The following is a 27,022-nucleotide window of genomic DNA, read 5'->3' as shown; positions in this document are numbered from 1 at the left end:
CAGACCAATTGCAAAGCACTAGAGCAGCTTCGTTTCATCGTTGATTTGCGCGAGCCGAGACAGAGGAGACGAGAGGAAAGTGTTTCCTGGAGTGGAAATACAAGCGCGACAGTAGAGACTAGAGAAGGAAACGGACGAGAACAAGAACTTCACAAGAGTAACGAGAGCAGACAACCGGTTCCCTAAAAAGGGTCCAGTGGGAATTACTTAATGCAGCCACTGGTGATCCGTGCACATAAAAAGACACTGAAGTGAGGTCCGGATACTGAGAGTCAGTCTGATAATACAGCAGGTGAAAGTGAAAGGCGAGGTAAGGGACCTTGGACTGTTGCTTTTATTTATTTGTTTGCTGCATTTGTAGCCCACATTTTCCCAGGTTCAATGTGGCTTACATTATATTACAAAAAATAGAGTGATGAACAGAATAAGAGGTTTGTTCTAAATTAACATATTACTACGTAAGAAATAAGGAAGGTATGTCTGTAGAATAATTTACATAACACATAATAAAAAGCAATAATATATGATGACCAATAATGATAATATGGCTAATATTATCGTCTTCCGCCAGGGTCGCTTTATTCATACTACTCCTCTCCTCAACACCCTTCACTGGCTCCCTATCCGTTTTCGCATCCTGTTCAAACTTCTTCTTCTAACCTATAAATGTACTCACTCTGCTGCTCCCCAGTATCTCTCCACACTCGTCCTTCCCTACACCCCTTCCCGTGCACTCCGCTCCATGGATTAATCCTTCTTATCTGTTCCCTTCTCCACTACTGCCAACTCCAGACTTTGCGCCTTCTGTCTCGCTGCACCCTACGCCTGGAATAAACTTCCTGAGCCCCTACGTCTTGCCCCATCCTTGGCCACCTTTAAATCTAGACTGAAAGCCCACCTCTTTAACATTGCTTTTGACTCGTAACCACTCGCCTCCACCAACCCTCCTCTCTTCCTTCCCGTTCACATTAATTGATTTGATTTCTTACTTTATTTATTTTTTGTCTATTAGATTGTAAGCTCTTTGAGCAGGGACTGTCTTTCTTCTATGCTTGTGCAGCGCTGCGTATGCCTTGTAGCGCTATAGAAATGCTAAATAGTAGTAGTAGTAGTAGTAGTAATATAATCAATTCAGAAGGATCAGTAGGTGATTGGTTTAGATATAGAATAATCAAGTTCTTAAGGAAGATTCTTATTGTAAGTTTCTTCAAACAAGTGCGTTTTCAATCATTTCCTGAAGTCTGTCAAGTTACGTGTTATTTTTATAGTGTTCGGTGGTTTATTCCATGCTTTTGTGCACAGAGGTATGTGAAGGTAGATGCATGTAGTGATTTGTATGCTTCCCAACCTGCAGCTGGAACCACGGAATGAGTGAGTAAAATGCAGTTCCAGACTGGAGACTTTCTGGACGGTCCTGGTTTTTGAAAACATCCCAAAACAATGTGGGATTTGTAGTGCCTGATCCTGCCCTTTGAAATCAATGCTGGAAGTCCCATAATGCAACAGGATGGGGTCAGAAATCCAGGCCTGGACTGTCTCAAACGCTCGAGCCTGGAACAGGGTAACTTGGCATCTGCAGTTTTTAATAGTGCCCTAGATCACAGCTGATTTGTTTTCCTTTTAGTTCATATCTTTTTTTGATTATTATTTTTAGCACAAATATGTATACAAAATGATGTTTTATCAGAGAACTACATTACATCTTGAAATGAATAGAACTATAAAAACAATTACAGAAAAACAATACTAAAGTTCTAAAATATTTTTTTTTAAAGGGAGAGGCTATATAGAGTCATAACAAACTGGTAGTTTGCTGTGAATATGAAAGGGTGTGAGTAAATATAAGAGGCTGGTTACCTTGAGCCTTTATAAATCCATACATCACAGCTGATTTCTGGCAGGACACACACATCTGTCAGGAAAATTAACAGTTAATTAGAACTTGTGGATATCGGCAGGTTTATAATTCTGTCAAAGTAGTTTCTTTTTAGCTTCTACACAGTTAACTCTAGGGGCCCTGTTTACTAAGCCGGGTTAGCATTTTTAACACGCGTTAACCATGTACGCGCCTACAATATCCCTATAGGTGCCTACATGGTTAGGGTGCTCGTTAATTGTAGATACGTTAAAAACGCTAATTTGCCTTAAGTAAATAGGCTCCTTTTTCTTGCCGGCTGAAGGCTGATATAAGAGCTATTACTGCTACTTAACATCTCCTTAAAAATATGAAATTTAGAATATTTAATAAGTATAATGCTTGATAGGAAATACAAGAGAAATATAAATAATAAATCTATTCCATTGCATAGAGAGGACCACAATAATGGGGCGGCAGAACCTATAGAGAAACCTAATATCTGTAAGAAGAATTTCCATGAGATAAAAGGAAAGAATAGTACAAGGCCACTATCCAAAGAAGATGAGGGTCATTTATCACTTTTAAAAAAAACATATTTTACGTTCTGATATTTCCTAATACGTTTACATTGGAACTTTGACCCTATCTGCTGTACCTTGGCTTCGTAATCAAAAATTACTTCCTTCTTTTCTGGGTAGCTCTTGCTATACCAGGAAAAACCCTTAAATGAGTATTGCGTAATAAAGCCTGCTTATGTTTAATAAACGACTTCAAAACAAGATCACAATCAGACTCGTAGGCAAACTGAATCACCACGGTAGCCAAAGATTAGCCTTTTTCTGCTAGAGAAACAGAGTTTGGATGCTGTTTCTAATTAGCTGCGGGAATTGCAGAAGTGTCAACTCACCCCATAATCCTGGTGTCAATATTTAGCAGCTGGAACATATATACACGCACCATGGGAATCAAAGTGGCCAGCCCCATTTTCCAAATCTTTACCATATGTTTGTTTAACATTTCTCTCAGACATGGCACGTTTGGAAAAATAATAGATCGAAGATTTCTATTTCAGAGAAATACATGGCACGTTTGGAAAAATAATACATGGAAGATTTCTGTTTCTCTCAGAGAAATACATGGCACGTTTGGAAAAATAATACATGGAAGATTTCTATTTCTCTCAGAGAAATACATGGCACGTTTGGAAAAATAATACATCGAAGATTTCTATTTCTAATCACGTTTTTCTGTTTCCTCCATTTTCCTGTGGAGATGCAAATTGTCTACAACCAAAGTATCCTTGTTTCCTCAGTTTCTTACATTGTAAATCTAAGTCTCCCACTACAAGTAAAAATTGATTGTTCTTGTGTTGATACCACATCAGTCAGCGGCGTAGCCAGACAGCAGATTTTGGGTGGGCCTAGGCAAAAGTGAGTGGGCACCAAGTGTTCTTCCCCCCCAACAACAAAATAATATCTCAGCTGGTGGGAAAATGTTTCTCTCCGCCTTGGCAGTCTGCAGCAAGCATGCGCTGAAAGCTGAGCGTGCGCAGGTGCCACTATCGTGGAGGGCAGTGTTTTTGTTATCATCAGGGGGAAGTCTTCAGCTGGCCGAGCTAAATGTGTGCTACTGTTGGGTGGAAGCCAAACAGAGAGGGTAACCAGCATACATAGAAAGTACACAAACAAAAAAAGGAACACAGGGCCATCAAGACTGAGTATTTTATTGATAAACTAGCCGTTAAGCCCGAGTGGCCTAGTGGTTAGGGTGGTGGACTTTGGTCCTGGGGAACTGAGGAACTGAGTTCGATTCCCGGCACAGGCAGCTCCTTGTGACTCTGGGCAAGTCACTTAACCCTCCATTGCCCCATGTAAGCCGCATTGAGCCTACCATGAGTGGGAAAGCGCAGGGTACAAATGTAACAAAAATAAAATAGATACTATTGGAGATTCTACATGGAATGTTGCTACTATTGGAGATTCTACATGGAATGTTGCTATTCCACTAGCAACATTCCATGTAGAAGCCTGCGCGACCACATTGGTGATCTGCAAGGGCTGACTTCTACATGGAATGTTGCTAGTGGAATAGCAATAGAATCTCAAATAGTAGCAACAGTGGAGGAGTGGCCTAGTGGTTAGGGTGGTGGACTTTGGTCCTGGGGAACTGAGGAACTGAGTTCGATTCCCACTTCAGGCACAGGCGGCTCCTTGTGACTCTGGGCAAGTCACTTAACCCTCCATTGCCCCATGTAAGCCGCATTGAGCCTGCCATGAGTAGGAATGCGCGGGGTACAAATGTAACACAAAAAAAATTTAAATAAAAGTTTATTTTCTAATCACTTACAGTATAAACATTATTTTTTTAACATATGAGGGTCAAGATCAGGAAGAGGCAGGAATTTAGAATGTAAAAACTCATCTCTTTGAGATGACTCTTAAGTGGGAACTGAACTGGAGGAAGATAGGCCAATTGAATCTTTTTATGCGCCTAAACCAGATTTCCGAGATCTGGCCAAAGGTATGCGTTCTATGACATGCATTCTTTTATTTGCATTTAGGGGGTAGTCAATAATGTATGTTAAGCAAAAATTGTGCGTTATTTGCTTATTAATGTGTGTTAAAACAGCAAATCATGCATTATTATACTGTAACTATAGCTGTATAATAATGAGATGCAAAGCATCACATTATTATGCAAATCGAATAACACGCATTATTTTGCTTCTTCATACTCCCAGATGCCATCTTAAAGGGGCTGATGCTTCCCAAAGCTGAAGAGTGCACGCCCCTGGGATTACCCCTTTCAGAGACCGATGCTCAAAGCCTAACACCAGCGTTAAAAGCTCGCATGTTAATGTGCACAGGATGTTCAGAGGGCTCTAGTGCGGTGTTACGAAACACCTAGCCACCCATCTGGGGCTACCCCGTGGCCATTTAGAGGGTCTATCCCCAGCACAGCTCAGGTCCACCTGCCGCTTGTGCTCTACACTAGCACCCTCCTCCCACCGACTGGGTCCCAACTGCCTCTGGGCAAGTCTCCTGCTCAAATTATCACCAGTGATTCCTAGGTTACTGGGGCCACACTCCCAGTGGTCTCACAGTTCCTAGAAAGCACTCATAGACCCAACACACAAACCACCAGGATTCTTAGTCCAGACAAGCAGAGGCAATAAACTAAAAATGTTTATTTTCATGAAAAATTAGAACAATGAACAGAAAAGGTGCAATCAGAAAGCAATAACAGGTAACTGAACGATGGATCAATTATAACACAATCTAAATAGTACCTGGAGAGTTCAGTGCATATAGCTGCTCACAGGTCCTCAGCAAAGAGATCTTTCTCTCTCTTCTCCCTGGCTAAGATTGGAGAAGAAGCCAGTACTTCCTAGCTGAATTTGAGCTCTTGAGCCAGTCGGAGTCCAGAACAACATTTTTTAAAAGTAGCTGGCCGTATCACTGCAGGTTGACTTCTTCTCTATGTTAAAAAAATAAAGAGGGAACAGTCATTTCTCTGTCACAGCTTTAAACATAAACATGCACCACCTACTAGCCAAGCTAGAGAAAGAAACTTCATGAAATATTCTTGTAATTCATATGCTGGAAAATTCACCATTTCGCCACTTGTGGGTATTAATGTGCCCCACATATGGCTACAAATTTTATTGACACGCATTTAAATGATGCAGATGAGACTAGTTAGCATTCCTTCCCAGTGCTCAAACGGAAGTGCTGCAATGCACAGAAGCAAATGCTTTCCTTAACAGTGAAAAGTTAACGTCAGCTCAAGGGTGTCATTAAAGGTTTTCAGGAGAAGGTTTCTTGTCAGTTTGGTACATTGAACTGTGGGTTTTATCCTCTTTTGCAAGCAGAAGGAAGCCCGTGTCGGTTTTAAGTGCTGAAAGTAAAAAACGAGCATGTGCGAGTCCAAGCAAAACTGAAATTGAAAGCACACGTTGGTGCCTGTTGTCCTGTGCTTAAATATGAGCCTTTCAAAAATGTAAGCTGAGTGAGTGTCCGCCAACTGGCATTGCTACTCGTAGGGGGTGGAGCTTCAATATTGTGTTTTCAATCTCTATGGATGGGCAGGTTCCCTGGAGTCCTGCAGAACTTGCCTGTCCCTCACTATTGAACAGCACCACCCACTGGCAGGACTCTAGATGGAGGACTGCTCAGAGTAAACAGTGCCTGAGGCTGTGTGGTAGGACAGTACTCTGTAACCAACCCAAAGTGCCTAGGCTCTGTTATCGAATAATGTGGGTGCCTAAATGTGGCAGGGATGCATGAAATTTATAGTAGTCAGTTCATTATGTGTGTAAGTGGAAGCTCCGCCTTTGTCCTGCCCATGCTCCACCCCTGTGTACAAATACACACTATACAAGACAGTTGTGTATGTGCAGAATAGCGCTTAGGTAATATAATGGCATATATACACGCATGTAAAGAGCCTTTTTAACACATGTAAAATGTTTATAAAATTACCCCCAAAGGTTTCAAATAGGCGTCTAAACATAGGCTGGGTATCCACTTGCCTAACCAATTGGCATGAGCATCAATCCCCTGCCTTGGCCCTTCCTAAATTTAGAGGCTCGGATGGAAATGCGCCACTTTGCCTGATCTACCTCTTAGCCCCTAAATTCTGACATTTTGGAGATGTAAAAGGTTATTAGTCACCTCTCCCCTCTCCAGTCGGTTCAAAACTCTGCTGCCCGTCTCGTCTTCCGCCAGGGTCGCTTTACTCATACTACCCCTCTCCTCAAGTCCGTTCACTGGCTCCCTATCCGTTTTCGCATCCTGTTCAAACTTCTTCTACTAACCTATAAATGTACTCACGCTGCTGCTCCCCAGTACCTCTCCACACTCGTCCTTCCCTACACCCCTTCCCGTGCACTCCGCTCCATGGATAAATCCTTCTTATCTGTTCCCTTCTCCACTACTGCCAACTCCAGACTTCGCGCCTTCTGTCTCGCTGCACCCTATGCCTGGAATAAACTTCCTGAGCCCCTACGTCTTGCCCCATCCTTGGTCACCTTTAAATCTAGACGGAAAGCCCACCTCTTTAACGTTGCTTTTGACTTGTTACACTCGCCTCCACCTACCCTCCTCTCCTCTTTCCTCTACACATTAATTGATTTGCTTGCTTTATTATTATTGTCTATAAGATTGCAAGCTCTTTGAGCAGGGACTGTCTTTCTTCTATGTTTGTGCAGCGCTGCGTACGCCTTGCAGCGCTATAGAAATGCTAAATAGTAGTAGTAGTAGACAAGGCAAGAACCTTTAGGGAATAGAAGATGGGGACAATCGGAGGCACATAAAGAAAAATAGAGAGAACAAATTGCTAACGGGGTTTCTGGAAGTTAACGTTAGGTGAGCTCATAGTTCACATCTCCAGCTTTATTCTGTCAGTTCTCTAGAGTGACACCCGCAGCGAGGATCATGTTTCTCGAGCCTTAATTTTATTCCACTGATGGCAATTGCAGTGATTCCAGTGTCATGGTTATGTTAGCACAGACTGCTCGGCCAAATTAATTAGTCACTTTTTTTTTTCTGTCTTTCTAAATAATAGCAATTAACACATTTGTTGTTCTCAGAGCCAGGATGGACGAGGCCCAGAGACGCCTCCTGCAGTGTAACCGTCTGCAATTTGTGACGAATCTGGAAGTTGCTCCTCTCTGGGACCTGTTGCTACAAAAAGAAATCTTTTCTCAGGATATGATTGAGGAAATCCAGGTAGGTGTAATGAGTCTTTTAATGGATGATGGTCTCCCCAGACTTATATGGGGGTGAGAGGAGAGGCCACTCCGAACTGAAGGATCATTGTTCATTCACCTAGGAATTGCACCAAGTTAGTCCCTCCTGTTACCTGTAGTGGAATTTCTTTTTGTTTGGGGGACGTGGGCCAAGCTCTGCTTCCAAGATAATACCACTGAGTTTAATGTCTCAAATAGAACACAGATAGACCCTTGCCAAGTTAAGAAAAAAAAACGTCTTCACGTTTCAATTTTATTTACTATACCAGAAATAAAACAGGGTATCTGAGCAGTTTACAGTAGTTAAATAAGGAGAATGAAATCGGAACAAGACACAGTTGAGGTTGTAGGGAGGTAGACTTAGGAGTAACATCAGGAAATACTTTTTCACAGAGAGGGTAGTGGACACCTGGAACGCCCTTCCAGGAAAGGTGGTAGAGTCAAAAACAGTGAGGGAATTCAAGCACGTGTGGGATAGACACAAGAGTTGCCTAAATAGAAAGAGGTTGAAAACACAACATGGCTGTTGAGGTGTTATCTTGGGCAAGAGAAGTGGGAAATAAGGCTGAAGCCGGACAGACTTCTACAGTCTATGTCCGGCAAATGGCAAAAGAGGGTGAAGCTTCGACCTCTCCAGCATTGGGGGAACCAAGACCTATGCTGGACAAACTTTTATGGTCTGTGTTCCACACGGAACCCGGACAGAACAATTAAGATGAGCCCCCTATAACACCAGATCTCCTGTTTGTTGGCTTTTTTTTTTTTTGCCTTTCTTTGACTTTTTTGACAGCTTTGAGGAAATTTAAATCTCTATATGTTGCATTTATGTTTTTGTTTCTATTACTATGACAGGTTTTCTGGTTTTTTCGAGAGTTTGTTTACTGGAGCTCTGAATGGATCCCTCCTCCCCCCCCCCCCCCCCAGTCCCCACTACCTCAGGAGATCTGGTGTTATAGGGGGCTCATCTTAATTTTTCTGTCCAAGTCCCATTGAGTCCTAGTTATGTCTCTGCATACTGTCCATATAGGGGTAAATTCTATAAATGGGACTGGGACGATGTGCGCTGAGCGCAATTTCTGTAACGGGAGTTCTGCATGGATGCTGCCATGTTAAAATATGAGCGTAAGTTTGCAGTTTCGCACCCAGCACTTAAGTCATGTCAAAGGCTGGTGTAAGTACTCGGGCCTAGCCGTTGGCAGTTAGGTGCATAACCCATATTATTCTATAACATGCGTGGGTACCTCACAGGCACACCCCAGACCCACACGTGCCCCTTCCACAGACATATATGTGCCCCTCCCACAGGCCCAGGCCCACGCCTAACTGACACATGCCCATCCCTGACCAACGTGCTCCTCCCACAGGCCACCCCTGACCAACATGTGCCCCTCCCATAGGCACACCCCCGACCCACATGTGCCTTTCCCACAGGCCCACCCCTGGCCAATGTGCTCCTCCCACAGGCCCACCCCTGACCAACATGCTCCTCCCACAGGCACACCCCTGACCAACATGCTCCTCCCACAGGCCCAACCCTGACCAACAGGCCCACCCCTGACCAACGTGCTCCCCCCACAGGCCCACCCCTGACCAATGTGCCCCTCCCACAGGCCCACTCCTGACCAATGTGCTCCTCCCACAGGCCCACCCCTGACCAACATGCTCCTCCCACAGGCCCACCCCTGACCAACATGCTCCTCCCACAGGCCCACCCCTGACCAACATGCTCCTCCCACAGGCCCATCCCTGATCAACATGTGCCCCTCCCACAGGCCCACCCCTGACCAACATGTGCCCCTCCCACAGGCCCACCCCTGACCCACATGCGCCCCTCCCATAGGCCCACCCCTGACCCACATGCGCCCCTCCCAAAGGCACACACCCCTAGAAGTTGTGTGTGACAACTTGTATGTGCAACTTCTAGAATAGTGACTAATGTCAGGTGCACACGCAGTTGCTAATTGGTGCCACTAATTGGCTTTTAACTCCAATTATTAAATAAAGTTGCGCATGCAGCTGACCTTATTCTATATATCGGGCACCTAATTTTGCACACTAAGCATAAAGTTGGTGCCAGATTTTATCGACTGAGGGAAAGGGTGACTGAGAATCTACAGATAGGCAAGATAGCACGTTAACTGGCCAGCGGTGGATGTATAACTTGCTTTGAATATCAGATGTTAAGTTTAAATTCACTGCTCACAACAGGTAAAAGTGAATCGATTTGTTTTTTCACTCTTTTTGAAAGTACAAAGATCAGGGAACACTCAATGAAATTACACGGGAATACTTTTAAAACAAAAGGAGGAAATTATTTTTTCACTCGGAGAATAGTTAAGATCTGGAACTCGCTGCTGGAGGATGTGGTAATGGCAGTTAGCATAGCTGGGTTTAAAAAAGGTTTAGACAAGTTCCTGGAGGAAAAGTCTGTTATTGAGATAGACATGGAGGAAGCCACCGCTTGCCCTGCGATTGGTAGCATGGAATGTTGCTACTAATTGAGTTTGTGCCAGGTACTTGTGACCTGGATTGGCCACTATTGGAAACAGGATACTAGGCTGGATGGACCCTTGGTCTAACCCAGTATGGCTATTCTTCTGCTTTTATGGCTGCTGGAACTGCATTAAAAGGTCATACGAGAGGGTTTGTGTGCTAACCAGAATGACACGAAACAGCCTGCGAGATCGGTGAATGTCTGACTGGCGCTTTTTCCCTTACAGAGTGCAGGCACCCGTCGAGACCAGGCCAGGGCGTTGATCACCGATCTGCAGACACGGGGCAGGCAGGCCTTGCCTCTCTTTCTGGCATGCCTGGAGGAGACCGGACAGAACGAGCTTGCCAGCATACTGAAGGAAGGTTGCAGAAACCAGACAGGAGGTCCACTTCAAGTAAATCCAGTTAAAATGCACAAACCTGATGAGAAAAAAAGTAAGTACAAGTGGAGTCCCCTTATCTTCATAACGAACAGAGCTAAACTTCAGGAAATCACTAAAAACCAACCTGTTCAAGAAGGCCAACCCTACCGATCCAACGTAAATCCCCGCACCCGGCAACACAACAAAACCAATGATCGTACCGGACAACATACAACCTTTCCTCCTTCCGACCCTCTTGGTGTCTGAAACACACGACCTTTTAACTACAATATAACCTTGTATCTGCTCTCTACTGGACTGGGCGAACGCCTGTACGGTACTATGTAAGCCACATTGAGCCTGCAGATAGGTGGGAAAATGTGGGGTACAAATGCAACAAATAAATCTGATTTGTGAGGGACAGAGATTGTAAGTTGGCAGGATCTGCTGTTGGGTTGCTGGTCAGGAAATTAAGTTCTTTTTTTTTTTTACCTTCTCTTACAGTCGCCACCATTTCTGTTGCTTCCGTTTGTAATCAGTGTATATAAGTGATTATTATTTGTGACACCAATTTTTTTTTTTTTTTTAAAAGGTTCCAGAGGTAATCTGGGAAATTATAGACCGGTGAGCCTGATGTCAATTCCGGGTAAAATGGTAGAGTCTATTATAAAGAACAAAATTACAGAGAATATTCCTAAACATGGATTAATGAGACAAAGCCAACATGGATTTAGTGAAGGGAAATCTTGCCTCACCAATTTATTACATTTCTTTGAAGGGGTGAACATGTGGATAAAGGTGAGCTGGTTGATATTGTGTATCTGGATTTTTAAAAGGCATTTGACAAGGAAAGGGATACATTGAAACCCTCTGCTCATTGTGCACCGATGGCTAAGAAAGCAAATAGATTGTTGGGTATTATTAGGAAAGGAATGGAAAACAAAAATGAGGATGTTATAATGCCTTTATATCACTCCATGGTGCGACCAAACCTTGAATACAGTGTGCAATTCTGGTCATCGCATCTCAAAAAAGATATAGTGGAATTAGAAAAGGTACAGAAAAGGGCAACGAAAATGATAAAGGGGATGGGACGACTTCCCTAGGGCTCTTCAGCTTGGAGAAAAGATGGATGAGAGGAGATATGACAGAGGTATATAAAATAATGAGTGGAGTGGAACGGGTAGATGTGAATCATTTGTTTACTCTTTCCAAAAATACTAGGACTAGGGGGCACACAATGAAGCTACAAAGTAGTACATTTAAAACAAATCACAGAAAATATTTCTTCAATCAACGTGTAATTAAACTCTAGATATAAGAACCAAAATAAATCAATAAAATAAATATTCACACCAATAAAATAAGAGGATAGGAGAGCAGAAGGTTAAAACTGGGATACATTTAATGGTCTCGACCATCACACACCAGGGAAACCCACGAAAGCCTTCCTAAACGGCCAGATCTTCAAATTAACCTTAAAGGATTTAAGCAAGAGGTCACTACAGAGAGAAAGGGGTAACGTGTTCCAGATGTGAGGAGAAAGGAAGAAAAAGGCACAGTGTTGGTGGTTTCAAGGTGAGCGAATTTGGGTCTGGGAAGGACCAAACGGTGATCATTAATTGAAGAAAGTACTCTAGTTGGAGAATAGGGTATGGTGAGGTGAGAGATAGTCAGAGATGCCAATTCTAAAAGCTTTAAAGGTTAGAAGTGGTATTTTTTTAAAGTGATCTGGAACTCAATGGGCAGCCAGTGTTGACGTTTAAGCAAAGGAGTAATATGATCAGTACAATGAGCATGGTATACAAGCCTTATTGCAAAAGTTTGTAAAGTTTTTGTTACCTTTTTAGTGTGACCTGTGGTAAACCTGGTAAATGATACTACAATAGTCGAGAAGAGAAGTAAAAAGAACGAGTGTATGAAAGTTGTCATGATCAAAAAAGTGGTGAACAGTCCGCAGTTGTTGGAAAGTAAAGAAGCCGAGTTTTTTTATATGTGGGAAATCTGAGGTATAAGTGAAAGGGAGGAGTCCAACTCCCAGTTAGCGAAATGATGGAACTAGTTGGAACCGAGACCCAAAAAGAATGATAGGGGAAGATGGAGGAACAGTGGATCCTGAGAACCAGCATATGAGGATGTGGGAGACCCTCCTCTTTCCTATCAACGAGAAAGTCAGCTCTATATTAAGAGTAGAGAATGCTCCCCAATTTGAGAAGCAGCAACTTCCTCACCATTCCATGCTGGTCGAATCAAAAGAGCTAAAAATTTACTAAACCAATAATAATTGAACAAATAAGCCCTCCCTTACCCCCAACATGTTGTATTCTAAGAAGCTTGTGACGGACTGAGGGGATTCTGTGTGACAGCAGCGGATGGACGCGTATGCATGGAGAGACGTCCTGGAAAAATGCTGGAGAAAAGTTCCTGCACCAGCTTCTTCAGATGACAACAATCACCCATCTGTTCAAAATTCTGCTGCACGACTAATATTCCACCAGTGTCGTTGTGCTCATGTTAGCCCTCTCCTCAAGTCACTTCACTGGCTTCCTATCCGTTTCCACATACAGTTCAAACTCCTCTTATTGACCTATAAGTGCATTCACTCTGCAGCGCCTCAGGGCCTCTCCACTCTCATCTCTCCCTACATTCCTCCCCGGGAACTCCGTTCACTGGGTAAATCTCTCTTATCTGCACCCTTCTCCTCCACCGCTAACTCCAGACTCCGTTCCTTTTATCTTGCTGCACCATATGCCTGGAATAGACTTCCTGAGCCCCGGTACGTCAAGCTCCATCTCTGGCCGTCTTCAAATCTAAGCTAAAAGCCCACCTTTTTGATGCTGCTTTTAACTCCTAACCCTTATTCACTTGTTCAGAACCCTTATTTTATCATCCTCACTTTAATATTCCCTTATCTCTTGTTTGTCCTGTTTGTCTGGTCTAATTAGATTGTAAGCTCTGTCGAGCAGGGACTGTCTCTTCATGTTCAAGTGTACAGCGCTGCTTACGTCTAGTAGCGCTAGAGAAATGATAAGTAGTAGTAGTAGTGTTTCAGATTCCAGAATCTTGCTACTCTTTGGACTTCTGTGTGGAATCTTGCTACTCTTTGGGATTCCGGAATCTTGCTACTCTTTGGCCTTATCCCTTGTTTGTCCTGTTTGTCTGTCCTAATTAGATTGTAAGCTCTGTCGAGCAGGGACTGTCTCTTCATGTTCAAGTGTACAGCGCTGCGTACGTCTAGTAGCGCTTTAGAAATATTAAGTAGTAGTAATACGTGAGGATTCGGCTATCCTCCTGTCCTCGGAGAACATATGCTACAGGTAAATAAATAAATAAAACCTGTTTATTGTTCTGGTTACATCATTGAAATTCCCCAGAATATTTTACAGCTCTTCCTTGAATAAATCCGTAAGTTATTTTGAAGAATGAGAACTGGAATGTCAAATCTTGTTTTTTCATGTGTTCACCCTAAAGAAATCTCTTCAACTGCGCTCGGATTATTGTGTTTTAAATCTTCACGTTCAGGTACCTGCTTTTGTTTTGTATTTGAAGATATCCAACGGCAAAGAAACCAAAAAGTATGATATCTAATCAGCAAGAAAATCAACGTTTTTTTTTTTTTATTGCTGCCATTTTTAGTGGAAATATTATTTCTTAATATTCAGAAAAATAATGCAGAATCCTCATCTTTTCTTTTACAGATGGGAAAAGTGCAGGGCTTCCTCCCCTAGTTACTGCAAAAGGAGACTGGGTCGAACCACAAGGTCCCCAAATTGCAGGTAAGCAGCATTTATTTATTTATTTTACTTTTTTATTTTGTGCTGCTTTTTTATTTGCTTCCCCCAAAGATGCTTTGTTACAGACAGAAAAATGATAAATTTTATTTAAGTGCAAAGCTGAAGTATCAAGCGGAAGAAGGGACAGGATGACTCACTCTGGGCAGCGGGAATGAATAGAGGAGCTGGGTGGATTTGTTCGAAGAAAGATAAAGTTTGGGGCCACTGCAAGGGTACTACCGTGTTTCCACGAAAATAAGACACTGTCTTATATTAATTTTTGCCCCCCAAAATGCGCTAGGTCTTATTTTCAGGGGCTGTCTTATTTTTCGGGGAAACATCGGGGTTCTTAAGGAGCGAATTCCACACCCATGGTATAGCCCTGAAATTAATAATGCGTTTAGCATCATATTAAAGAGAGAAAAATATATTTTCTGGAGAGTAAAGCATAAGGGGTCTCACTTACCATATATTCTCTTGCCTTCCTTTCTATGGGAGCATTTCCCTGCTTTTAGTGGATATAAGAGGTCAATGGTTTATTGTTCAAAAGAGCAAAGACCACTGAGCATCTGGAGTCTTTTTTTCCTCCGTAACAAAAAACTGAGACACAAACGTGCTTATTTAGATATTGAACTAGAGTTTACTAGCAAGTGCCATACCAAGTTTAAATCATAATTAAACTCAACAATCATGATTATTCCAACATGCTGTAAAAAAAAAAAAAAACATCACAGTGTTTTATATAAATCTTTGTTTTATATGTACACATGCAATAAGGGGAATATCCTGATACCATTTAGCCGGGTAAATGAGTTATTTGAAAAGTACTCACCCACCCTGCAGGTAACGTTCTTTGAGTTGTATGACTGTAAGGATGTTTGACTGCAGCTGCTCTAGGTGACCACTTGATTTACCTACTTGTTAAGCCAGCCTGGGATTAAGTAGCAAGAGGTGTGGATGGAAAGAAGGCAAACATCCAAGCGGAGATTTCAGAGAAGCAGGAAGGGAAGTAGTCTAGGATGTGCCAAGGGAAAGGAGGGAACCGATGGATCTTCGTCATGAGCTGTGTAGTGGGAGAGAAGAAATTGTGTAGTATTGGGGCAAGGAATGGATGAATTATACTAAGTTGGGGAGGGTCAAAGGAAGACGAAGACTATCCTGGTAGCACCCCCTGCAGGACAAGAATGCAGACAGAGATACGGGAGGACTTGTTAGTATTTCTCAGCTTTTTTTTTTTTTTTGCACCATTCAATACGCTGGATCGTCATATCCTGTTAAGACACTTGAGGGAGGTGGATGGTATTAATAGCATGAAATGGTTTCAGTCCTTTTTGCCTGACTGGTCGTAATTTTGGTTCTGTAGGGCCAGAAACGATCCAGCATGTGCACCTCTTACCCCAGGGTGCCATGCTCTCCCTGGTTCTTTTTAGTGCTTACCTTTGCATCATAGTGGGTGTTGGCAAGGTCTTCAGGATCAAGCAACCTATAGGATATCACGTATGGAACAAGTAGGTTTGTAACTATTTGAAAATAACAGGCCTAGTATTTTATCCAGATAACAGCACCTGAGAAGGCTTCAGGGAGTTTGCAGAATCTAGTGAAAACTACACGTTTAAATGTACAGAAAAATGCTTGGTGTTGGACAGGGTAGCCTAGGAAGTTTACAAGGGAAGCGCGAGAGTTGAGAACTCCTGCCACAGGGATCTTTCCAGTATCTCAGATGACTTTGATATGATGTTACCTACTGTAATGCTTCCCCACTGAGAAGTTCGCCAACTTCTGTTTGCAGAGGCACGTAGACAAGTGTCAGGTCTTGGTACTGACTATCAAATCTCTCTTATCGGGTTTCACAGGTTCTGGTGAAAATCGTATCAAAGAGCTGAAGAGGAATGCTGATAAGGTTTTCATTCTACCTTTATTCTTTCTTTCGTATCTGAGACTCATTAGCAACCGCAATCTTCTGGAAACCCCAAGGGGAGCAGAATAGCAGGAGGTCTGGCAGATGAGGCTGTAAAATCTGAGACACTGTAGGTTTGAATCCCAGCTTTGTGTATTTCATTTTGTGACCTTCTAAAGTTCCTTAAAGTTCTCCTGTATTCAAACTCTCCTAGTGTCACATTAGAAACCAAACGTCATCTTAAAGGATCACAGAATCATTAACACATCAGACCATTCCATGCGTGATCTTCTGGGTTAAGCTTAGCCTTCTTAGTTTGGGTTCTGGTAGATTCTACGTGATCCTCTCTGACCTTTTTAGGTTCGGGTTTTATATATGGGCCTGAATCCATTATAGATCCTTTCTGATTTTATTTTCTTTGTTCTCTTGTAATAGGATTTTATTTTGACTGCAGACCCCTGTGGTCACTGTCTTATCATCAACAATGTGGATTTCCTGGAACATACCAACCTCTCCCGCCGAGATGGGTCCGACATCGACTGTGAAAAACTGGAGAGACGCTTCCGATCGTTTCATTTTGATGTTTTGGTCCAGCGGAACCTGAAAGGCCAGGTAATGATTTGACTCGCGTGATCCGTGGCCCTCCCGCTCCCTCTCCTTGCCCCTCCTCTTGATGATTCCTTGTTTTCCATTGTGGCTGTAGGAAATCCATAGTGAGCTGCAGAAATTGGCTGGGAAGGATCACAGCCACCTGGATTGCTGTCTGGTGGTCATTCTGTCTCACGGCTGTGAGGTAAGAGCAGGACATGAGAGGGGCAGACTCAGGAGTAATGTCAGGAAGTATTTTTTCATGGAGAGGGTGGTAGATACGTGGCATGCCCTCCCATGGGAGGTGGTGGAGATGAAAATGGTAATGGAATTTAAACATGCGTGGGATAAACACAAAGGAATCCTGTTTAGAAGGAATGGATCCACGGAATCTTAGCGGAGACTGGGCGGCAACGCTGGTAATTGGGAAGCAAAACCGGTGCTGGGCAGACTTCTACGGTCTACGCCCTGATCGTAATTACATAAGTACATAAGTAGTGCCATACTGGGAAAGACCAAAGGTCCATCTAGCCCAGCATCCTGTCACCGACAGTGGCCAATCCAGGTCAAGGGCACCTGGCACGCTCCCCAAACGTAAAAACATTCCAGACAAGTTATACCTAAAAATGCGGAATTTTTCCAAGTCCATTTAATAGCGGTCTATGGATGTGGAAAGTTCAAGAACAGTGTTGGGCAGACTTTTACAGTCTGTGCCCTGAGAAAGGCAGGGACAAATCCAACTCGAGTATAAAGTATCACATACCATGTAAAATGAGTTTATCTTGTTGGGCAGAGTGGATGGACTGTACAGGTCTTTATCTGTCGTCATTTACTATGTTACTCTTTGGGGTTCTACATGGAATGTTGCTACTAATTGGGATTCCAGAATCTTGTAACTCTTTAGGATTCCAGAATCTTCAGAACTTTTAGTACAAGAAGAGTGCTGGGCAGACTTCTACGGTCTGTGCCCTAAGAATGTGAAGGACAAATCAAACGCGGGTGCCATGTAAAATGAGTTTATCTTGTTGGGCAGACTGGATGGACCGTTCAGGTCTTTATCTGCCATCATTTACTATGTTACTTACTATGTCAGCTATTCTGTCTCACGGCTGAGAGCTGACGACAGAGAAGGAATTTTGGATTTAGTTCGTACTTTTTACAGGACTTGAAATCTAAATCTCTGATCTGAAGAAGAAGGTATGTCCTTCGAAAGCTAGTCAAAAATGTGTTAAGTTAGTCCAATAAAAAAGGTATCGTCTTATGTTTTTCTTTGTTTTGTTTTATTTCTAATTATTACCTTTTTAAAAGTGAACAAACACGGCGACCACAGCATTTTATCCAAGATGAAAATATGTTGAGAGCTGTTCTCTCGGGGGTTTTCCCTAGTGTTAATAGACTTGTTTTGCCCTCTTCAGTCTCGGCATATCCAATTCCCTGGAGGTGTGTATGGGACAGATGGTATTCCTATCCCAGTGGAGAGGATCGTGAAGTATTTTGATGGGTTCCAGTGTCCGAGTCTGCGTGGGAAACCAAAACTCTTTATCATTCAGGCCTGTGGCGGAGGTGAATATGTGGGTCACGGGGAAAACAAATTTTGGGAGACTCACTTGAATCTAATCTGTAGGACGCTTTTTTTTAAGGGTCCCAGAAAACAACAAGGCAACTGATCTGCAAAATCCAACGTGGAAAACAAACTAGCAGATCAGTAATAATGTCCAAAAAACTTTATTGAAGATACCGTGTATGAGACAAATACCCAACACAGGCCGTGTTTCGCCCAACGATAGGGCTGCGTCAGGGGCTATAATGAACAACAAACATATTAAATTATAAAACATGTCGCATTATAAAACATATTTTTAAAATTGTATTTTAATTGTTTTTTGATTTCCAATTTTTACGATTGTACCCTTCTTTTGCTGGTATTTTATAATATAGGTTCAATATATATGGAATATATGTGTTGTTGATCTGTTGGTTATTATATTTATATATTATATATATATTTATATTTATTTTTATACTATAATTTTGATGAACACTTGATGTCTATTATTATATTGTATTATTTGATGTCTACTGTATATATTTTAATTTCTGAAACAAAAGGGACTCTCCATGTTCAGAATTCATGTCTATGGTTTACACGTACATGTTTCTTATATAGATATTCACAATTTTTGTTTCATATGTACATTATGTTTTATATATTTTAGATATACATATATATATATATGTTTTATAATGCGACATGTTTTATAATTTAATATGTTTGTTGTTCATTATAGCCCCTGACGCAGCCCTATCGTTGGGCGAAACACGGCCTGTGTTGGGCATTTGTCTCATACACGGTATCTTCAATAAAGTTTTTTGGACATTATACTGATCTGCTAGTTTGTTTTCCACGCTTTTTTTTAAGGACATTTGCCCAGGTAAAAGGGGCTGAATAAAAAGCGAATTTCTCAAATGCAGCTAAAGGTATGCCTCTGATCACAGAACACATGTATTTCACACACACACACGTTTAAAACACCCGTGTGATTTGCATCTGCATAGACTGTTTGAAAATTGTGTCTCTATTTTTAGTGCTAATCTTTTACGGTGGGAGAAAAATCAATGCTTTGCTGGACTAAATTTGAAGTAACATCTACCATGACCTTGGGGGAGGTCATTGTACTAAATTGGTAGTCAATAGATACAAAAGCAACCATGAGGACATCCCACTGCCCTGATCCTAAGGAAGAATATTATATATCATGTAAATATGATGTATCACGTAAACTTGCACTTGTATTAAGTGCCGTGTTATTGGTAATTCTCCTGTACAGTGAAATCCAGTTGTACTCAAATGTATTGACCTGTATTATATTGTAACCCTGTCAGGTGAGGCAGGGATTGTTGGTAAATAAATTAAAATGTTACAGAAAAAATATTACAACTTACATAAAAATCACTAACCCACAAATTATGTTTCTACGTGCTTTTCTTTCCAATCCAAGCAGTATCACTTCTTGTCTGACGTGTTACCAGGCTGAAAATTATCCAAAACCTGAAAACAGCTGTGCTTTGGCATCTCAGTGGCCTGCATCCTGGCTCCCAGTTAAATTCTTAGTAGACACCAAATCCATGTCCCATGTTTCCACACAACAAAAGGCCATAAAAACAATGCACGACCTAACAATCTTCCGAAAACTACTGAAAACCAACCTGTTCAAGAAGGCATACCATAACGATCCATCCTAAATACTAGACAACTAGACTTTACATGAACTAGACAAAACCGAGCTCTTTACACTAGACTGATAACCTTCGTTGCTACTAATGAAAGTTACGCAATACGCACTACCACTCTATTTCTCTTGCCGGAAATGAACTTTCTATAGTTGATTATCTAACTTATTTTATAATTCACTCTATCATTCAGGAACTTCAATGCAAATACCACTGTGCATTCTACTTTACCATTTATGCGCCTTAATGCAATACCACTTGTAACTCTCCAGAAATGGCGATCGCCATTACGGCATAATGTAAGCCACATTGAGCCTGCAAATTGGTGGGAAAATGTGGGCTACAAATGCAACAAATAAATAAATAAAAATTAGCAAATCGATTGTAAACAGTGTTCTAAGATCCAGAGGCTGTCCTCTTCGTTATAAATACTCTGCTCTCCATAGCTGAAAGAGTCAGGTTCAAAGCTGCTTGCGTTGTTTTTCACATCCACACTCCTGATTAATATGTCTGGCTCGATCCAATAGACTTAAAGATCAATTGCTCCTACCCTCTGTACCTCACAAGAATTTTAGCTTACTTTTCCCGGTTCTAGGAACCTCCTTTTGGAACTCCTTCCCTATTGACATTAGGACTGACAATAACTACCTTAGCTTCAGGAAGAAAGGAGTATCCTAGTGGTTAGTGCAGAGGACTTTGATCCTGGGGAACTGGGTTCAATTCCCACTGCAGCTTCTTGTGACTCTGAGCAAGCAACTTAACCCTCCATTGCCCCAGGTACAAATAAGTACCTGTATATAATAGGCTCATTTTCGAAAGAGAAGGACGCCCATCTTTCGACACAAATCGGAAGATGGGCGTCCTTCTCACAGGGTTGCCCAAATCGGTATAATCGAAAACCGATTTTGGGCGTCCCCAACTGCTTTCCATCACAGGGATGACCAAATTTCACAAGGGCGTGTCAGAGGCATAGCGAAGGCGGGACTTGGGCATGCCTAACACATGGACGTCCTCGACCCATAATGGGGGAAAAAAAGGGCGTCCCTGACGAGCACTTGGACGACTTTACCTGATCCTGTTTTGGTTTTTTTTTACGACCAAGGCACAAAAAGGTGCCCGAACTGACAAGATGACCTCCCCTTACTCCCCCAGTGGTCACTAACCCCCTCCCACCCTCAAAAAAAATCTTTAAAAATATTTTTTGCCAGCCTCAAATGTCATACTCAGGTCCATCACAGCAGTATGCAGGTCCCTGGAGCAGTTTTAGTGGGTGCAGTGCACTTCAGGCAGGCAGCCCAGGCCCATCTTCCCCCTACCTACACTTGTGGTGGGAAATGGGAGCCCTTCACCCTTAAGGGCTATGGTAGTGGTGTACAGTTGTGGGTAGTGGGTTTTGGGGGGGGGGGGGGGTCAGCACACAAGGTAAGGGAGCTATGTACCTGGGAGTAATTTGTGAAGTCCACTGCAGTGCCCCCTAGGGTGCCCGGTTGGTGTCCTGGCATGTCAGGGGGACCAGTGCACTACGAATGCTGGCTCCTCCAATGACCAAAGGGCTTGCATTTGGTCGTTTCTGAGATGGGCGTCCTTGGTTTCCATTATTGCCGAAAATCAGAAACGACCAAGTCTAAGGACGACCTAAATTTTAGGATTTGGGCGTCCCCGACTGTATTATCGAAACGAAAGATGGGCATCCATCTTGTTTCGATAATACGGGTTTCCCCCGCCCCTCCATCGGGACATTTTGCGAGGACGTCCTCAGCAAAACTTGGGCGTCCCTTTCAATAATGCCCCTCCACGTAAACCGCTTTGAAAGTAGTTGCAAAATCACATAAAGACGGTATATCAAGTACCATTTCCCTAGTTGCGATTCTACGTGGAATGTTGTGACTATTTGAGATTCTACATGGAATGTTGCAAGTGGAGGAGTAGCCTAGTGGTTAGTGCAGTGGACTTTGATTCTGGGGAACTGGGTTTGATTCCCACTGCAGCTCCTTCTGACTCTGGGCAAGTCACTTAGCCTTCCATTGCCCCATGTAAACCGCTTTGAATGTAGCTGCAAAAACCACAGAAAGATGATATATCTTTTCCCTCCTCCTTTCCCTATTTATTCTCAAAGCCTACCATGTGATTAACCACCTCCATACAATTCCCTGAGATGCTCTTAGTCAGCTGTCTGTTTTCTCTTTCCCCTACTACTCATAAGCTCAATTTGTGTTGCAGTGTTACTAGTCAAGTAATTTACTTGATGTAAACTGCACTAAACCCTGGATAGGGGATTTTAGCGGTATATGAGACCTACCTACTTGAATTTAATTGAATTCCTTGGAAAGAGCCATCATGGAATTTTTGCTGCATGCCCCTAAATGTATTTGTGGAAACCGATTGATTCTTGAGATGTTCTGTGTCTGATGTGTTGCTCCTGGGTTTTCACAGAGCAAAAGGACAAGGGATTCGAATTGGATTCAGGTGCAGAGAGTCCCACTAACGGACAGGGCGATTCTGTCCAATCAGATGCAACTCCGTTTAACGTATCTGCTGGAAGCTTTGACCAACTTGATGCGGTTGCCAGTCTGCCCACCCCCAGTGACATCTTGGTGGCCTATTCAACCTTTCCAGGTAGGCTGAAGTTGAAAGGCATGGTCAGGAGGTATCGCAAAGCACACAGAGCAAGATTAAATAGCAGAAGCTCAACTGATCACTTGCGTTTGCAGGTTTCGTCTCCTGGAGGGATAAGCAGACGGGGTCTTGGTATGTGGAGACTCTGGATAGCGTCCTTGGGCAGGACGCAGCATCTGAAGACCTGCAGGCACTCCTTGTGATGGTAACTACTTCCTGTTGGTTAAGCTACTACAATGTAATCACTCATTTTGACATTTCACAGATGGCTCTCCATGCTGTCATAAAGTACCCTGGTGTTTATGAATGAGACAAACCGAGAAACCATTCCACTTGTGCTACTAAAATACAAGATGATACATGCAACTACCTTCTCGTACATGAGCACGCAGTTGTGGAATGTATTACTTATTGCCTTGAAAACTATTGATGAAATAACCAACTTTCGTAAATCTCTGAAGATATATGTCTTCAACAAGGCCTACAAAGAGAACCCATAGCCTTACTAAATCACTTAGCCCACCCCAGTTATGAAAGTCTACCTTCTATACTTACCTGCCTAAATCTTTTCTTTTTTTCCCTTTCTTAATCTTTTTACATCACCAATTGTATCTGATATCCTGGGAAGACAATGGCATAACAGGACTCTGTAAGCCACATTGAGCCTGCAAATAGGTGGGGAAATGTGGGATACAATGTGGGATACAAATGTCAAAAAATACCTAACCAACATTAATGTAAAAAAAAAACCCAGCACGTACAAAAATAAGTGTATGAGGCATCCATGTTGGGTAAAGATGCTAATCGGAGAATGCCAGCAGTCCATGGGGCTCATTTTTGAAACAGAAAAACATCCAAAAAGCGGCAGATGGACATTTGTCTTCCACAATCCTCCAAATCGCTATTTTTGAAACACATTTGTAAGATGTTTTTCTATGCGGTTCATTTGCAGCGCATTCAAATCACAAGGGGGCGTGTTGGGGGTGGGCCGTGGGTGTTCCCAGAACTTGGACATTTTTCTGCCGTAATGGAACAAAGCAAAAACATTCAGGGCTAAAAGTTGGACGATTTGGTCTGGACCTGTTTCAATCAAGACTAAGTTATAAAAAGGTGCCCTAAATGACCAGACGACCACCGGAGGGATTAAGGCATGGCCCCACCCCCTTAAAGATGTGAAAGAAACAGTACATACCAGCCTCTATGACAGCGTCAGATGTTACCAGTCCTATTACAGCAGTAAGCAAAGAAGGGGACCCAGGCCAATATCCCAACTGTTACACTTACATAGTAACATAGTAGATGACGGCAGAAAAAGACCTGCACGGTCCATCCAGTCTGCCCAACAAGATAAATTCATTTGTGTATACCCTACCTTGATTTGTACCTGTCCTCTTCAGGGCACAGACCGTATAAGTCTGCCCAGCACTATCCTCGCCTCCCAACCACCAGCCCCACCTCCCAACCACCAGCCCCGCCTCCCACCACCAGCTCTGGCACAGACCGTATAAGTCTGCCCAGCACTATCCCCGCCTCCCAACCACCAGCCCCACCTCCCAACCACCAGCCCCGCCTCCCACCACCAGCTCTGGCACAGACCGTATAAGTCTGCCCAGCACTATCCCCGCCTCCCAACCACCAGTCCCGCCTCCCACCACCGGCTCTGCCACCCAATCTCGGCTAAGCTCCTGAGGATCCATTCCTTCTGAACAGGATTCCTTTATGTTTATCCCACGCTTGTTTGAATTCCGTTACCGTTTTCATTTCAACCACCTCCCGCGAGAGGCATTCCAAGCATCCACCACTCTCTCCGTGAAGAAATACTTCCTGACATTTTTCTTGAGTCTGCCCCCCTCAATCTCGTTTCATGTCCTCTAGTTCTACCGCCTTCCCCTCTCCGGAAAAGGTTTGTTTGCTGATTAATACCTTTCAAATATTTGAAAGTCTGTATGATATCACCCCTGTTTCTCCTTTCCTCCAGGGTATACATGTGGTGGAAAGTGTGAGCCCTCCAAAACCCACCAGAAACCTACTGTAACCACATATAGGTGACACCAGCAATCATAAGGGCTATTGTAGTGGTGTGCAGTTGGGTACAGTAGGTTGTTGGTGGGTTTTGGAGGGCTCACCATACAGTATAAGGGACTAATGTTAACGTGTACCTGGGACCTTTTATGTGAAGTCTATTGCATTGCCTCCTAGGGTGCCGCCCCAGGGCTCTCCTGGGATGTCTATGTGGCCAGTCTACTTGAATGCTACCCCCCCCCCCCCCCCCCCAATATGTCCCAATGGTTTGTTTTTGTGTTTTTCCATTGGACGGTTTATTTTTGTTTGTTTTCGAAAATGGTCACCAAAGAAGAGCGCACTGAGCATAAAACATCTAAAAACTTCTAGGAAATGGCCATTTGCAAAACAAAAAGCTAGAAGTTTTTCTGGTTCATCCCCACCTTAGTAATTCCCTTATCTCTTATTTGTCCTGTTTGTCTGTCCAGTTAGATTGTAAGCTGTGCCGAGCAGGGACTGTCTCTTCATGATCAAGTGTACAGCGCTGCGTACGTCTAGTAGCGTTATAGAAATGATAAATAGTAGTAGTCTGGGATTCTGGAATCTTGCTACTCTTAGGGATTCTGTGTGGAATCTTGTTACTCTTTGTCCTTATCCCTTACTTATCCTGTTTGTCTGTCCTGATTAGATTGTAAGGTCTGTCGAGCAGGGACTGTCTGTTCATGTTCAAGTGTATAGCGCTGCATATGTCTAGTAGCACTATAGAAATTATAAGTAGTAGTAGAAGTAGTAAAAATGGCCATATTCACCACTCGATTTTTTGACGTTTTCAGCAAAACATCCAAAGTTGGATTTAGACCTCATCTCAAAAATACTCCTTCACATAGGCTCACCGTCTGCCTCAAATTGTTAATCCCAGAGTGTCGGTTCTTTTACAAAGTGCATCGTGTTCATACACTTCTACGGTCCAAATTTATACATCAAACCATTAAATTTAAATAATCCTGTTATCTTGATACCGTCATATTCAAGGGTAAAATAAATTCCTCTCCAGATCACAGTGCTGTAGTCTCCGGATGTATGAGTTGAACCCAACATCGATGTTTTGGGGCAGCTTTTTTCAAGGGTCCACCATGCTCGCCTCTGAAGAACGAAAATCACTTCAGCACAATGTCAGTCGCCCATAAGAAGTTGTTTAAACATTACACTAAAGTTATATTCAGAGATAGGCTCTGTGGACTCCCAAAGAAGGCAGAGCCAAAATACCAGTGTTGAGTTGAGCCCAAGTATCCATCTGTGCAAATTTTATAACTGCCATTTTCTGCACGTAAAACAGGATTTGTACTTGGAAAATGCATTGTAGAATTTTCCCCCAGAGACAGCAGTGTTCTAAGGTGGTTTACATGAGTAATTAACTTGTTTAGCCAAGTAAAACAAGAACCTCCCCCTCTTTGAGGGGGAGGGTTGGTGGCGGGGGGAGGGTCAGCGGCGGGGGAGGGGGCTGAAAGCAGGGGGCCCAGGGCTAAATCTGCGGGGACCCATGCCCCCGTGGCCCCATCTAGCTACGCCCCTGGTTCGTGCAAATCGTGTATATATCTAGGCCTCTGAGTATCCACTTACAGGTATATGTAGAGACGTTCACATGTCCGCACAGGTCCAAAGCAGAAGATATTCTTGAATGTATCAAATGTACATGTAAATAGGCCGTCATTAGACAGAATAAATCATTTCTATTTTAATTCTTCTTTCCCATTTAATTTTATCCAGGTAGCGAATCAAGTGTCGGCAAAAGGAGTGTACAAACAGATTCCAGGATATTTTAACTATCTTCGAAAGCGTTTTTTCTTTATGACGTCCTGAAGTTCAGCTCTGTCTCGCCAACTGTCTGCATTCGTGCCAGTACAGCTGCATTGAATGGCTTACTATTTTTGATGGGAGCGCAACCTTTTGATGCCTGGAATGGTACGGAAGGGTGGTGGGGAACTGTTAAGCTTCTTGCCTGTGCACTGCAGGATCTGAGTTGAACAAGGGCTGCTTGTCTGGCTGGAGCATTGAAAGATACAGAGCATGTGGACTGCAGGGCTGTGGGCGGGCCAAACATCAGACTTGTATTTTCCCCCCTCTAAAACAGGACTCTTTTTTTAATTCCTGGGTCTGCAGCTGAAGACGCGAAGAGCCTTTGGCCTGGGATCCCACAAATTCCTGGTGCTTGATTGACAGTCTGATTACAAATCTCCATTTGAAAGTGTTTGGCTTCTAGTTTCTTGTGTAACAGCACAGTCAGAAGTGGGTTGTCTCACTGCATTTTCTTTGCAGTGGATGGTAAAGGCTATGAACTGTTATTTTTTTTTCTTTTATAACTGTAAATTGAAAATGATGATGGATGAATTTAATAATTTTTATATCTTTCTTTTTCCATTGTACGTGATCAAATAAAGGAATTGGGGAACATGA

The 27,022-nt window shown here is 42.9% G+C and overlaps 1 protein-coding gene across 3 annotated transcripts; it reads left to right on the top strand.

Moving 5' to 3' along the window:
• The first annotated feature begins 58 nt into the window (after nucleotides 1–58).
• Nucleotides 59–27,022, top strand: CASP9 (caspase 9). Of its 3 annotated transcripts, none has more exons than XM_030185920.1 (11): nucleotides 59–310; nucleotides 7,449–7,587; nucleotides 10,328–10,535; nucleotides 14,161–14,238; nucleotides 16,089–16,135; nucleotides 16,568–16,744; nucleotides 16,836–16,925; nucleotides 18,136–18,283; nucleotides 22,385–22,567; nucleotides 22,663–22,772; nucleotides 26,336–27,022. In XM_030185920.1, the coding sequence occupies exons 2-11, from the start codon at nucleotides 7,456–7,458 to the stop codon at nucleotides 26,426–26,428; spliced, it is 1,266 nt and encodes a 421-aa protein (XP_030041780.1). In that variant the 5' UTR covers nucleotides 59–310; nucleotides 7,449–7,455; the 3' UTR covers nucleotides 26,429–27,022. The 3 variants fall into 3 exon arrangements, with proteins under 3 accessions (XP_030041780.1, XP_030041783.1, XP_030041781.1); XM_030185921.1 differs by lacking the exon at nucleotides 59–310 and adding an exon at nucleotides 1,495–1,561; XM_030185923.1 differs by lacking the exon at nucleotides 14,161–14,238.

This window comes from Microcaecilia unicolor, chromosome 13 (genome assembly GCF_901765095.1).
Source record: "Microcaecilia unicolor chromosome 13, aMicUni1.1, whole genome shotgun sequence".
NCBI classification, from domain to species: Eukaryota; Metazoa; Chordata; class Amphibia; order Gymnophiona; family Siphonopidae; genus Microcaecilia; species Microcaecilia unicolor.
This window is presented reverse-complemented; position numbering and strand designations above follow the sequence as displayed.